This window comes from Arachis hypogaea, chromosome 7, assembly GCF_003086295.3.
Source record: "Arachis hypogaea cultivar Tifrunner chromosome 7, arahy.Tifrunner.gnm2.J5K5, whole genome shotgun sequence".
Classification (NCBI taxonomy): domain Eukaryota; kingdom Viridiplantae; phylum Streptophyta; class Magnoliopsida; order Fabales; family Fabaceae; genus Arachis; species Arachis hypogaea.
In genome coordinates this window covers 63,488,177-63,502,199 of record NC_092042.1, presented here as the reverse complement: position 1 = coordinate 63,502,199, position 14,023 = coordinate 63,488,177, and the positions used below count along the sequence as shown (strand labels likewise).

The following is a 14,023-nucleotide window of genomic DNA, read 5'->3' as shown; positions in this document are numbered from 1 at the left end:
ATAATTTAATTTGTCTTATTAATCATAAATCATTGAATTATAAATAATAACATTTAAAATAGTTATTAACATATCGCGCATGAATCAATTTGGTTTTTAGAAAATTTAACGCTTTAATTTGGTCTTTGAAAAAATGTGACACAAAAATCTTTACTTTGCATATCGATGTCTAACAGATGGCATCAACATATATAACGTTAAAGAAAGAAAAAATATAACTAAAGTTTGTAGATCAAATTGAAGCAATGAATTTTATTTAAAATCAGCTTTCAAAATTATATTTGTTAATCCTCTATGATAAGCAACATAGACCATAATATGTATTTCCCATACTTGAACAACAGTGATGTTGCATGAATCCAGAAAGCTACCTCCTTAAATCACACAAGGCTAGTTTCAGAATTCTTCAGAACTTCATAGTTAGCATATTTAGTTTCCTTAATCTAAATATTAATTAAGTAAACAGATAATCCTAAACTATTATTATTTGGTCGACTTCGCTCAAGGGCATATGTGTCAATGCATGCTCTATATAATTGAAGCTCCGTTCCATCTTCTTGGTTACACACAGTTTCCACTTTCCACTTTGACTGTTCCCAACTCACGCTTCTTCTTTCTCTTTCTCTTTCTCTCGCACTTCAACAACATTTGCTCCCTTTCCGATTCGGATTCACATCTATCTAATTTTTAGTTTTCCTCGTAAGTTCTTCTTTCTCTGCCCTTGATTCCGTTGTTCTTTTTCTCTTTTTCTTTTTAAAAAATTTCTCTAATGAATCTCATGTTTTTTGGAGTTCTTTTCTTTGTTTTCATGTTTGCGTTTTTTTTTTTTTGAAATTTACTTGTCGGTTGTACGATAATTTATTTATTTTGAAATTGCGTTAGGGTGCTAGAGCTTCAATTCTGCAGTTGAATCTTAATTTTATACCGTGAAATCACAAGGAAAATTTTATTTCTTTTTTATTCTTACTCTTTTTTGGGGGATAAATTTCGTTTATATGTTTGATATTGTTTTAAGGAATTTCTATGCATAGTTTTCAAGCAAGTTACATAATTTCTATGCTAGTTTGTTTTTTAAAATAATTTTTCCCCAATATTAGTGGAAATAGGTTTTGTCTTTGCAAATAGGATTACGGGGAAAAGAAGGAAGGCAGGAAGATTTTTTTCTCTATCTTTTTATTGATTCATCATGCTTTTTTTCTGAGATTTCAGTTAATACAGATTAATTGTTATTTGTAAATCTAAGCAATTATTTAGATCTCTGATGTTGAAAAATGTTTTTTTTTTTTTTGCAGTATCTTTGCAAACAGATTCTATTCTTTTTAGCTGAAGGGAGTGTGGTGTTGGAATTTTTTTCTCTCTTTTGAAGATAAGGGACACAAAGCAGCATGCGGTGGTGGCTTAGTCTTTCTGTTGATGTATACCGCAAAGTCATTTCCCTGAACCTATATTGCAAAGTGATTCTGTAACTTGCAATTATTACAAATATAACCCTTCTCAACTCTTCTTAGTGTATTATTCTCTTTACTACAATCAGCTCAATGGGTTCCACTTTCTTTGTTGTTATCCCTTGTTATGTCCGTCAGATCAGCTGAATCATTACAGCCCAATCTCGATTTCGAACCTCTCTGTTAGATTATTACTCTTAGAATATTAGTTTTCATTAGCTAGTAGGTATTGCACTTAATCTTTAGGAATTTAAATTTCATTCACCCTTGGTCCTATTAAATTGATCAGATCAGAAACCTGTTTTTGCTGGCTTTGTAGTCTTCAGATTTCGTTCAATTTGTTTGTCATTGTCTTCTGGAACATTGTGTTCTTCTGATATTATTGAAGGGTTGGGAAAAAGTAGTTATGGTGTGCCAAGCAGCAAGTCAAACCAGATTTCGGGCATTGAAACATGAGAATGGTACTGCAGGTTGCTCCACCATTATAGTTAGGGTTATAGCGTGCTTCCAACCTCTTAGAGAATGCCAGGTATATAAGAGTTATTGTTTCGTTCTCCCTTTCCTAATTTATGAATTATGTTGTTAATACTTTTGTTTTGGGTGTTCTTTTGCAGGCTGAATACTTTCGTCATCTCCTCAAGCCGGTGACGTAATAGTTTTTTTCTGCCTTGCGTTAATTTCGGGGTTACGAGTGGTGGTTTTGGTTGTTTTTTCTTGTTGGTGAAAGTTGAAGAAGTTTATATAGTAAATAGTTCTTGCGTTGAAAGTTTTTGTTGTAAGGTAAATATTGGATTGGTTGATTTGTCATTTATTGATTGAAATTTGTCGTTCTCCAATTCTAATTTGTTTTTGATATATGCTGATGGTTTCATGATTCATGTCTGAAACCCTTCTAGGTGATTGTTCTGGTGTGATGGGAGAAGACTGCGGAACATGGATGCCGCAGCTGCATTTCGATTGGCAGTCACCCAATTTGAATTCTTATGCGGGGAAGCAAAATGGCATATCTGCTGCTGTGAACTCAGGCATCAATAACATGGCCACGAGGAATGAGACAATGCCAACATATGCATCCTCTGCACTACCGCATTTGCAGTTAGGACATTCTAATGCACCACCTCATGGTTGGTTTTATTGTTTGCCTCGCTTCCGACAGGGTTTTACACCTAACCCTGTCCCAAACTTAAATGCCGAAGAAAAACTCCATTCGGGCTGTGTCAAAACTTTCAGGGAGGAAACTAAACCTGACGGTGAATCTGGTTTCCATCAGAAGCAATTCCTGGTCATCGACCAATCAGGTGACAAAACAACCCTTATTTATAGCTCACGGCTTGGGAGTCCCGTCGAGTGCCTTGCTTCTTGGAATTCAAAACTGCATGGTTCTAATAACTTGAACAATGTGAATGAGCCGCCTTTTGGAAGAGATTTGAACCATGTGGTTGGACCAACTTTAGACGGTAAAGTTGATGATGAAAATCGGGGAATGGACACTGAAAGTGAGATGCATGAAGATACAGAAGAAATCAATGCACTACTTTACTCTGATAGCGAAGGTTACTCCACTGAGGATGATGAAGTTACTAGCACTGGCCATTCACCGAGTACAATGACCAGTCATCATAACCAGGAACCAATTAGGGAAACTGCAGAAGAAGTTGCTAGTTCTGCTGGAAAAACAAAGAAGCGGAAGCTGTACGAAGAAAATCATGCGGATGAGCAAGTTATGGATACAGCAAGTTCTCTGAATGTGAACAGACCCTTAAACTTGGGAGACGATGCAGAATCAAGATGCTCCTGTGGCAGCAACAGTCAAGGGTTAAATGACGAAATAAGGTCCTTGTTAGGCAACAAGAAGATGAGGAAGGAGAAGATACAAGAGGTTCTGAGCATTCTGCAGTGCATAATTCCCAGTGGGAAGGACAAGGAACTTGTCGAGCTTCTTGACGAAGCCATAGGATCCTTGAAATCCTTGAAGATGAAGGCCAGAGCTCTCGGACTCGATGCCTAAGTGAATCTTTTCTTAACAGGATTACTTGTCACATTATAATTTATATACTATATTAGTTACGTTGAGTTCTGGTGTGCAAAAATAAAGCAAGGCAACGGTGGATTCTGATGGAAATTGGCTACATTAAGGTGAGATCACATCTTTCAGCAAAAAGAGTTCTGAAGTTTGAAGTGTGAATTGAATTGTTAGATCGAATGCAATCAGAGAATGAAGTCAAGAACTCCAAGCCTTAAAATTAAAAGCCTTCCACTTGTCTTACCTGTTGCCTAATTTGTTATTCTGTGTGTTAAAAGGAGGAGGGGATCTGAGAATTCAGTATTGTGCAAAAATATTAAGAAGAAAATTAAAGGAAGGAGAAAATGTGAAATCATTATTAGTCCATTTTCTTGGGGGTTGGAGAAAGTAGCACTCAGAGTGTGGCATGGGGTATGAGCTGTAATTTTGAATTGAGAAGACTTGGTGGTGGTTGTTGATTTTCCAAAAAGTGACCCAAAAACGAGTGTGCACGCGTCTTGGCTGTTATGGGCCCCAACAGAACCCTTCACTCCCTCCCTCTTTTTGGATCCATGTCATGTTTCATTCATTCATTCAATCCTTGTGTGTGGGTTTTTGCCTTTTTTTTCTTCTGATCTTTAATGTATAAAAAATGGTATCACTATAGCCAAGGCAAAGCACCTTCTCTCTTTTTATGGTGACCGAATACAACTCGTTTGAGGGTCCCTTCTCTCCTCTCCTCTCTCTCATTCGCAATATTTTTTACTGTATTGTAAACTATGGCTTGTGGGAAACACTGATATTTGTGTTTTATGCTTCTGATTATTATTTATTATTATGGGTTTCAGTTGTTGTGAACCATAATTGGTGTAAGCACTTGTTAAAAGAATCGGATGATGATATGTTGATGTATTGGTTGGATGTATGATTTTCAAAGTTTTATTGTGTGTTATTGTTGTCCTTTTGCTAGTGTAGTTACGTCGCATGCACGCATTTATTATGAGAGAGTGAAATATATGCTTTTTAATTAATTTATATTTTATTAATTATTGTTATTATTATTTGGATGATTGATTCCTATGCCCGTGAGAGATATATCATATATGAAAATGTAAAGTCTTTCTATTTATCAAAGGGGAGAGAAAGGGTGTGGTGATAGCCTGATAGAGTGATAGGGGCATGTGGGGACCACAGCGTTGAATTATTACAGGGGAATATGTGAGAGGGAAGGGCACGGGCGTGGATATGGTGAGTGGTCAATAGTCATGGTTGGTAACAAACAAAAGAGAGAATCTTTGTGCAGTGTTTCGTTGAACACTCCTTTGATATACAATATATTTTCTACAGTGCAAAGGGCAAAGGCCACGCCATTCTTCTTCTTTTCCTTTCTAAGTGTTTAATGCATGGTTCATATGGGGATCCTATATTCCTATCGGTCGACAACCAGTTAATCTTAGATAGTAATATGATTTAAGTAATCTTTTATTTTTTATTTGGTAAAGTATGTTTTATGTATTTAGTGTTAGTGATACGTCTTAAAACTATTTTTAACATGTAATTTTAAGCAATTTTTATTCTTTAACACTTGATTTTGATCAATTTTATATTTATCATTTCAGGGGTAACCAATTACTATTTTTTTTCAAATTATTAATTTTATCTCCATTATACTCTCCTTTACTATTATCGTCACAAATATTTCAAGCCTTTTTTTTCCAATCCTCCACCATATGACCATAAACACCAGTCTTAACAGGATTGATGCTCTGATGATTCATGGTCGACTTGTGAGGAATCAGGTAAGAATAAAGCATGCAATCAGGGGATTCTACAAGGAGTTGTATCACCAGGAGGACGCTCCAAGGATCGGTGTTCGGGATGGGTTGTTGAAGCAAGTTGGCAGAGCTGAGTCAGAAGCATTGGAGGTTCTACCGACAGTGGAGGAAATCAGGGAGGCAGTGTGGGATTGTGAGTCTTCTAAGGCCCCATGGAGTGATGGGTACAATATGAATTTCATCAAGAAGTGCTGGGAAGAGATTGGTCAGGAGTTCACTGCGGCGATGATGGAGTTCTTTCAAACTGCAAAATTACCATCGGATGCGAATATAACATGGGTGGCACTGGCCCCAAAATTTGTGGGTGCTAAGGAGATCAAGGATCTTCGACCGATTAGTTTGGTGGGATATTTGTATAAGGTGATTTCGAAGGTGTTGGTCAGAAGAATGAGATCGGTTATGCCGGGTTTGGTGGGAGAGACTCAGACTGCGTTTGTCAAAGGTAGAAAAATTCCTGACGGTGCTCTCATCGCCTGTGAGACGGTCCATTGGCTAAAGGCGTGGAGAAAGAAAGCGGCAATCATTAAGCTGGATTTTCATAAAGCTTATGATAGAGTTCGATGGAGTTTTGTGGATATAGTGCTACAGAAAATGGGGTTTGGGCAGCGGTGGAGGAATTGGGTGATGGAGTGTGTTAGCACGGCCACTATGTCTGTCCTGGTAAATAGGTCACCATCCAAGCCGTTTCACATGGAGCGAGGCCTTAGACAAGGGGATCCTCTTTCTCCATTTTTGTTTGTGCTAGTGGTCGATGTGTTGCATCGGATGTTGGGAGAAGCTGTCAGGAACGGACGCATTGCTCCGCTACTGGTTGGAGGAGAGCATATCGAATTGTCGCACTTACAATTTGCAGATGATACAATATTGTTTTGTCCTCCGGAAACAGACACAATCGTGAATTATAAGAGACTGCTGCGGTGCTTCGAGTTGATGTCGGGACTGAGCATCAATTTTGATAAGTCAAACCTGATATTAGTAAATTGTGAGCAGGAATGGATAGATCAGGCGTGTGATTTGCTAGGGTGTAACGAAGCGGTACTACCAGTAAGGTACCTTGGGATCCCATTGGGTGCAAATCCGCGTCTGGTGAAGACGTGAAAACCAATAATAGATAAGGTGGAAGAGAAACTCAGCCTGTGGAAAGCAAAGGTCCTTAACAAGCCGGGCAAGCTGGTGCTTATCAAATCAGTGCTGAATAGCCTACCGATATATTACCTGAGCCTGTACAGGATGCCAAAGGCGGTTGCGGATAAGCTTATTGCGTTGCAAAGGAGATTTATGTGGTGTAAGGGGGATGGTAGTGATGGTATCCCGCTAGTAAAGTGGGAGTTGGTCCAGGCACCGAAAAAGGTGGGGGGCTTGGGGATTGGAGATGCAATGCTTCGAAACACAACGCTCTTGTTTAAATGGTGGTGGCGGTTTTTAAAGGAGGATTGCCCCTTGTGGAAAAAGATTGTTTGCTCCTGTAACAACCTGAACGGTGGTGCAATGTTAGCTAATCAGCAGCTGCCGGAAAAATGAGGACCATGGAAAGACATCTGTCATTTGAATATTACAGAGCAGAGGATAAAGGACAAACTACTTATTGGCCTGGCAAGGGAGGTAGGGAATGGAAGGAGCACCCTGTTTTGGGAAGATAACTGGCTGTCAGGTGAGCCCCTAAAACTGACTTTTCCAAGACTCTTTTTTATTTCAAATCAGCAAGGTTGTATGATAGGGGATTGTGGATTTTGGGATGGGCTTGAGTGGATATGGAATTTCCAGTGGAGAAGAGAGTTATTCCAATGGGAGCTGGAGCTTGTCAACCAGCTCCATGAGAGGCTAAGGATGGTGAAGTTGGCAGATGGCCAAGAGAATCAGCTAGTGTGGAAGTTTGATTGTAAAAGGGGTATTCTCTACCAACTCTATGGTGCAAGTCCTACAATCGGAGAGTCTGTCAACTGAGATCACGAGCTACAGCTTTACAAGTTCGGTTTGAAGAGGAGTGGTACCTCCAAGAATTGAGCTTTTTAGATGGTTTGTGCTTGTGGGTAGAGTTAATACCAAGGAGAGATTGAGTAGGCTAGGCGTTATTATGCCAATTGATAACATCTGTGTACTTTGTAACAAGGAGGTAGAATCGGTCAGGCATCTATTTCTTTTCTGTGAACTAACATGGCAAGTGTGGTGCAGTTGGTTGCGGTCCTTTGGTGAAGTGTGGGCTATACCTGGCACAATAAGGACACTGTTTGAGAGTTGGACTGGCTGGCATAAGCGAAAAAGAGAGCAGAAGAGATGGCTGGCTGGGTTCTTTACAGTGATTTGGAACATTTGGGTGGAACGTAATGCTAGGATCTTCAACAACAAGGAAGCAGGTGTTGACTTGGTAATAAAGAGGACAATTCTGAGCTACAATGAATGGACCGATAGTGATCCTTTTGGTTATTGATGGCACTGCTGGCATCGGCAGGGATGTTATGTTTTTTCATTTAGTACTTATATTTTGGTTTGTTTGCTCCACTTTACAGTGTTGAGCTTTCTATGCTCAAAAAAAAAAAAAAAAAACACCAGTCTTACCGTCACCTCCACCACCACCATTGTCGTCGGCACGACCAACCATCCTCCTCTTCATTTAGGACCTCGATCTTGTGCAATAAAATATCATTACTACTTTCTTACATATTTATCACATATAAATTAAGGAAAAATATAAAGAACAAACTCTATATGTAACAAACTTATTAACATAGTAGCCAAATTTTTCAAAAAATATGATTTTAATTTTTTTTAAAAATGAGTTTTACGCTAAAAAAACATGCATCCTTCCACTCTCCTTCACCTCTCTTCTCATAGTCGTAGTGGAAGCATTCCCTGCCGCCGTCAGCTGCCGTTTTGCGCCTCACTTAATTGTCGGATTGTAACGTGTTACTACAACGGCCCTCCTGCAACTCCCATAAACGTGAAACTCGCAGTGTTTCTGCCTTTCTCACCGCATTTTGGAGCTCTCATGTCGCGAAGTTGTGTATTCTGTGGCTCATAGACGTGCCACCCCTACTACTAGTTTTTCTCATGGGCGAGTGGTTAGCATCAATTCTCCCTCAAAATTAGCCACACTAAGTGCAACCCACAACTCTCCCGCATTTTGGTCCGAGTGTTTGGATCACAATCAGTTTTGTAGCATCCATGGCTTCATCAGTTAATGTAGGGACTCAAATATAGTCGCGTTGTCTGTGAATTATCTTGCTTTTAAAGATAAGTTTGAGGGTGTTAATGTTGCTCCTCGTCAACGTGATGATCATGTATGTTATCTGATATTTAAAATTTTGGATGATTTGTTCACAACTAGAAAATTGCTTAACACAGACAGATTTATAGACAGATTTAGTCTTTATTACAGATGGATTTTTGGTTACCAACGAAATTACCGACGAATTTTGTCCCTCTGTAAAAGTCTCATCGGAAATTATTTACCGACGGATTTTTACCAGCTACCGACAAATTTTTCCTCGGTAAATTCTCCCCTCCATTTTCCTGAAACGGCGAACTTTTCGACGGATTTTTCGACGAATTTTTCATCGGTAATTGGCAACAGATTTTTCAACAGATTTTCTGTCTATAATTTAACCTTTGGAAAATCATCCCACACTATGAATACAGACAGAAAATTCGTCTGTAAATCCGTCGGTAAGGTAAAATAGCATTTTTTTAGACATTTTTATTACAAAATAAACCTAATTTCATGCAAAATAAATATAAATTTAATGAATACAAATTTTCATCTAATTTTCATCTAACTTGTATCCGAACGTTCATAGTATTTCAAAATAACTAATATTTGATATTAGCAATAGAATCAAACATGATGTTTGGTTTTGACAATGTATCAAGAACAAAGACATTTAGTAATCTCCTCTAAATAGTCCAATATCATTAGTATATATTTCTAACATACAAGAGATAATCATTTATAAATTTATTTTGATTTGAATTGATTTTGTGACGAGGGCTTCACTTAATTTAATTTTCCTTGCATCCATCTTGTGAGCATGTCAAGTGCAGCTTCTAGTTAGTCCATAGGAAGAAACAAAACTAGCAACAGTGCGACATAAGAAGTGTTTTTCCATCAATTCTGCCTGTTAACAGGACAAAACAATAAAGCAGCATTAACAGCTGTAAAAAATCATGCAAAAGGGCCAAATAAATTCAATTAACATGAATGAAATTCTACCTTGATCATTCCAAGTGCAAAAATATAGCCATGTCTCTTTCACTAGCTGCATTAACTACACATGCTGAACCTTGCTTTTACAATAGAAACACAGTAAGGGGACTGGTAATAGACACACACTAATTCATAATATTCTAACAAGACAAAGTCAAATCACTGGTTTTCTTCTTATAACTTAAGAATGTAGAAACTAAAGTGCATTATCAATTTTTGTATACTTTTTTCAGGCTGCATAGATGCTGGCAAACTGCATCTGGTTCTCCTTTCCTCAAAAGTACAATGGAAACAGAAGCAACAGTGGATGCAGGTATTTGACCACCAGTCTTCTCTTCTACCCACTAATTGGATAAATATCTTTTAAAAAATTTATTCTTTTTCAATATAAAAAAAGTCAGCACAATCCAGTAATAAAAGGAACAAAGAGGCTTTTACATCACCCAGATTCGAAGATTAGTAGCCAAAGGCAGCATCTTTAGCAAACTCTGTGTCCCCAGCAGGAATGCTGGATATGAGGCTTATAGAAAGATGTCATATTCAAACATAATGAAAAAGAAGTACAAATAAAGAACCTACAAATTAAAACTCAGATCAACGTTCTTAACCAATTGGGTATTAAAACTCTTTGTTAAAATCCTGATTTTGTGTAGCTTCTCAACTAAGGCATATCTTGAGAATGCTTTCAGAACTGACTAAATCCTAAAAACCACAACCAGCAGCAAGTAAAACTTTCACGGCAATATCATTATCAATCGGAGTACTGTAGAACCCATAAGTTGCAGGAGTGTAGAACTTGAGTACAACAAAGTTGTAGTTGCATATGCATATAAATATATGTTTACCACAAAACAATAATATCTAAGATTTTCATAAATAACTCAGACACATGTAGAATTAATCTATTATGACAGGATAGTTGTCCATCTCCACCATATATACGTCTCTGTGTGTGTGTTAAGAGCATATATACAGAAGGTACTTACCAATACTTTGCTCATAGCAGCTACTCTTAGTGGCAATGGCCTCAAATTACTTTTAATTTGGGGAACAACAGATGGTGAAATAGTAGAATTCATGGATGTAGATGATGATATCACTTCTATGATATATGATTGTGCCCTTGACTTTGAGAATCCAGAACCCTAGACAAGAGAAGAAGAAAATAAGAGGCAGGGAATACTTCATATTAATATAAAATAATGAACATTGAAGATATCATAAGAACCAGAATAAAAAATATTTGAACCTTTTTGTTCATGGCAAATGCTTCTTGAACTGTCTCTGCATCACGCTGTCGCTTTGTCTGAGATGCCTTCCTTGTATCAATCCCCAATTTAGAAGAAGAGTCCTCCCTGTAGCAAATTTGAATCCTATAAACAATAGCATAGATCCAAAGTTGAACAGCGACAAGCAGCATAGTAAAGTTCAAACCATCTATAACGAACACTCCAGCCTCCCTCACCATCTAAGGATAAAACTACATCATGGAATGTAACTAATGCTGGACAATATGATATGGTAATGCATGATGTTCCCATGGCCCGAACTTTAGTACAAAACCGTTCTTCCATGTTAGTTGTGACAACACTTGTGCATTGATCCAGAATTGCAAATTTAGGCTTATGGTAGAAAAGCCTAGCCATGCCCAATCTTTGTTGCTCACCCAAAGAAAGTTCATCACCCCAGTTTACCTCTATTTCAGGGGGGTAACGGTCCAAAAGATACTCAAAATCAACCTTGGACAGATGTGCAAGCAATTCAGATGAATAATAAAGTAAAGAAATATAAAAAAATATAACTAAACAGTAATGTGGCATTGAAAAACAAAGTAGAACAAGATATGACATTCACATTTTTTAATAGCTCCACCATCCCATTATCTGTAAGCGATTTAACCTCTTAACCTGCAGTCAGTGGGTAAATTAACTGATCACGAAGTGTTCCTATAGCAATGTATGGCCTTTGTGGCACATAAAAGATTTCCTTATTAAGATCAGAGCCAATGCCAGGTTTCACAATATGTCCAGATACCAATGGCCAAAGACCGCCTAAAACCCAAAATAGTGAGCTTTTTTCACTGCCATTTGGACCTTCAGCAAGAGAAATATGAATGCTATATCAAAACAATTGACCACTAGGAATCCTTTTTGTTAAATCGATAATAACAGAGTAACATCAATGTCAAGGCTGACTAACCTCAAGAAGAAAGTGAAACAAAAAAAGACCACAAAGCAGAGAATTCAGATGACTACTTGTAATCAATAGATTCGAACCTGACTCAACCCTAAGAGTCAAGTCATCCACTAAGACATTACTAGTGGGAGTTACAACCTGAATTTTTGGGAGCAACATCAATATCAAAATAATAACAAAATCATAATGACAAGTTCAGGTGTATAGATGGTTCATTGAAATCACTTGCCTTGACAGCAGAGAATTCAATGTAGTTAGCTTCACTTATGAAACTTCTACTTCCTCGTCTTTGGAGTGAAGATTTCTCATTCTTCAGGCTTGGCTCCCTTGATACAGCCATTAACTCATGAATGCGATCAGCATAACCACTATAAAATATATAGTTTAATTGGAATATATAGGCTTGAACTTTGCAAGGATTTGTATATAACATATGCCTACATACCAAGAATAAAAACCGATATCAACTTCTAAAAAGGATAAATGACAGATTTAATATACCTGAGTCGATTGAGCCGTCTTGCACTAATAAAAAGAGTTCCCAGTGACTGAAATAGGGAAACAATAACACTAGTATGATATCTTAGATTGCTTAGCATCTCTGCACGCCCTAAAGTTGATCTCTCAGACCTTAGATGGCTAGAAAAGAAAGGCTCAATTATCAGAATAACAGCAACTGTAGTACCAAGGTACTTCAATAAAAAGTCCTGAATCATGCCAAACCACCGATGGTCATGTAGGACACTACTCAAATGCCTAACCAAGGTCTTAAACTTCTGCTGAATATGGGCTTTTTATCTCATCTCTCCACCATAAAATGCTATACTTTCCGAGTGAGTCCTCAATTGCGAGTGAAGCTGTCGATAGTCTCCTTCCAGTTGCTACTCTCTAGACATTAGTTTACCATGAGCCAACGTCATCAAAATCAATATCAAACTACGAAAGTTAAAAACTATAGAAAGCAATGACCTACCATGAATTTTAGGTCAAAAAAGCTTAGATTGCAGAAAATAATTCATCAAAATCAGAGTAAATCTTTAGATTCAAACAAAGCACAAAAGCATAGTATGATAAACCTAAAACTGGCACAGAAAAATTGAGCCCTAAGTTTATCACGAAGAACAGAATCATAAAATCAGGATATATATACCTGAAATCTGAGATGGTTACGAGAAGAACTGAGAGAGCGAGTTGAGATTAGATGGAAGAGGAGCCAGAAGGAGCAGATGCGATGAGAGCAGCGGCAGAGAGAGCTCTGCGACGATGGGAGTAGATGCGACGAGAGCGGCGGCAGAAGGATCTCGTGTGACACAAGGGATGACAGAGAGAGATTGTGCGATGCAACGGCGGCAGCGGCAGCGGCGGAAGAAGCAGAAGTAGCAGCTATGGAGAAAAGAAGTAGCTCGTGCTACGGAGAGAAGAAGCCCGTGTTTCATTTGGAAGAAACTCGTGTTTCATTTGGGTTTAATTCAATATTTTCGACGGAAAATTTTAAATTACAGACGAATTTTTCATCTGTAATAATTTAATAAAATATAGTGTTTTTGTTCATTTAATTATAGATGGATTTTTTTCCTGTAATCTTTTTCCACGAAAAAATTAATTTTTTCGACAGAATTATCGATGGATTTTCTTTTTCGTCTATAATTTATGCTAATTCATTTTTTTTGTTTTCTGACAAAAAATTCCTTTGAAATTCCGTCTGTATTTCCGTGGGATAAAATCCGTCAGAAATATCCGTCTGTAATAATTAGTTTTCTAGTAGTGTTTTTGTTGGTTTAAATGTTTGTTATGTTTGGGTTTGGATGTTTATTTGGTAAGGTTTTGTATGTTTATGTTGTAAGCATGTTGGATGTTTCAATATGAATGTAGATAGTTATTGGTTGTTAGGTTTTAGATGTTTATTTTTGTCCTTTTTGAATGTTTTTGTGTCAATGTGTTGGTTTTTTTTTCGTTATTTTTTTCGGATGTCTCCTTTTTTAGTTGTGAGGGTTTCTTGTTAGGTTTCACGTATTTTAGATGTTTTTTTATTGTATAATGTATGTTTTTAGTCTGGATTTGGATATTTATTGGTTGTTAGATTGCAAATGTTTCTATTAGGTTATGTTTGGATATTCTTTTTTAAATGTTTAGGTTGTTATTCTCTTTATTTTTTTCTGGTAGTCTTATTTATTTGATTTTGTATAATTTGTGGATGAGGTTTCATATCTTTATATAACAAGTATTTTGGATTTTTTTTTGTTACGTGGATATTTTTAGTATGATTTTGGGTATTTCTAAGTTAGTTGATTTCAGATATTTTTAATCCTTTTTTTGGATGTTCTTTTTCAATGTTTTGGTTGTC

The 14,023-nt window shown here is 37.2% G+C and overlaps 1 protein-coding gene and 2 long non-coding RNA genes across 3 annotated transcripts; 1 reads left to right on the top strand and 2 right to left on the bottom strand.

Moving 5' to 3' along the window:
- Window positions 1-244: 244 nt before the first annotated feature.
- Window positions 245-4,383, top strand: LOC112703245 (transcription factor bHLH143). The gene is made up of 4 exons (XM_025754605.3): window positions 245-699; window positions 1,293-1,974; window positions 2,060-2,225; window positions 2,342-4,383. Exon 4 carries the CDS (start codon window positions 2,359-2,361, stop codon window positions 3,451-3,453), a length of 1,095 nt encoding a protein of 364 aa, XP_025610390.1. The 5' UTR covers window positions 245-699; window positions 1,293-1,974; window positions 2,060-2,225; window positions 2,342-2,358; the 3' UTR covers window positions 3,454-4,383.
- Window positions 4,384-9,081: 4,698 nt separating this feature from the next.
- On the bottom strand, window positions 9,082-9,637 carry LOC140174240 (uncharacterized). The gene is made up of 2 exons (XR_011863504.1): window positions 9,490-9,637; window positions 9,082-9,394 (listed from the first exon to the last, which is right to left on the bottom strand). It is a non-coding gene; the product is annotated as an uncharacterized lncRNA (long non-coding RNA).
- Window positions 9,638-11,907: 2,270 nt separating this feature from the next.
- Window positions 11,908-13,199, bottom strand: LOC112703244 (uncharacterized). The gene is made up of 3 exons (XR_003154522.2): window positions 12,830-13,199; window positions 12,181-12,567; window positions 11,908-12,047 (listed from the first exon to the last, which is right to left on the bottom strand). It is a non-coding gene; the product is annotated as an uncharacterized lncRNA (long non-coding RNA).
- Between the last annotated feature and the right edge of the window lie 824 nt (window positions 13,200-14,023).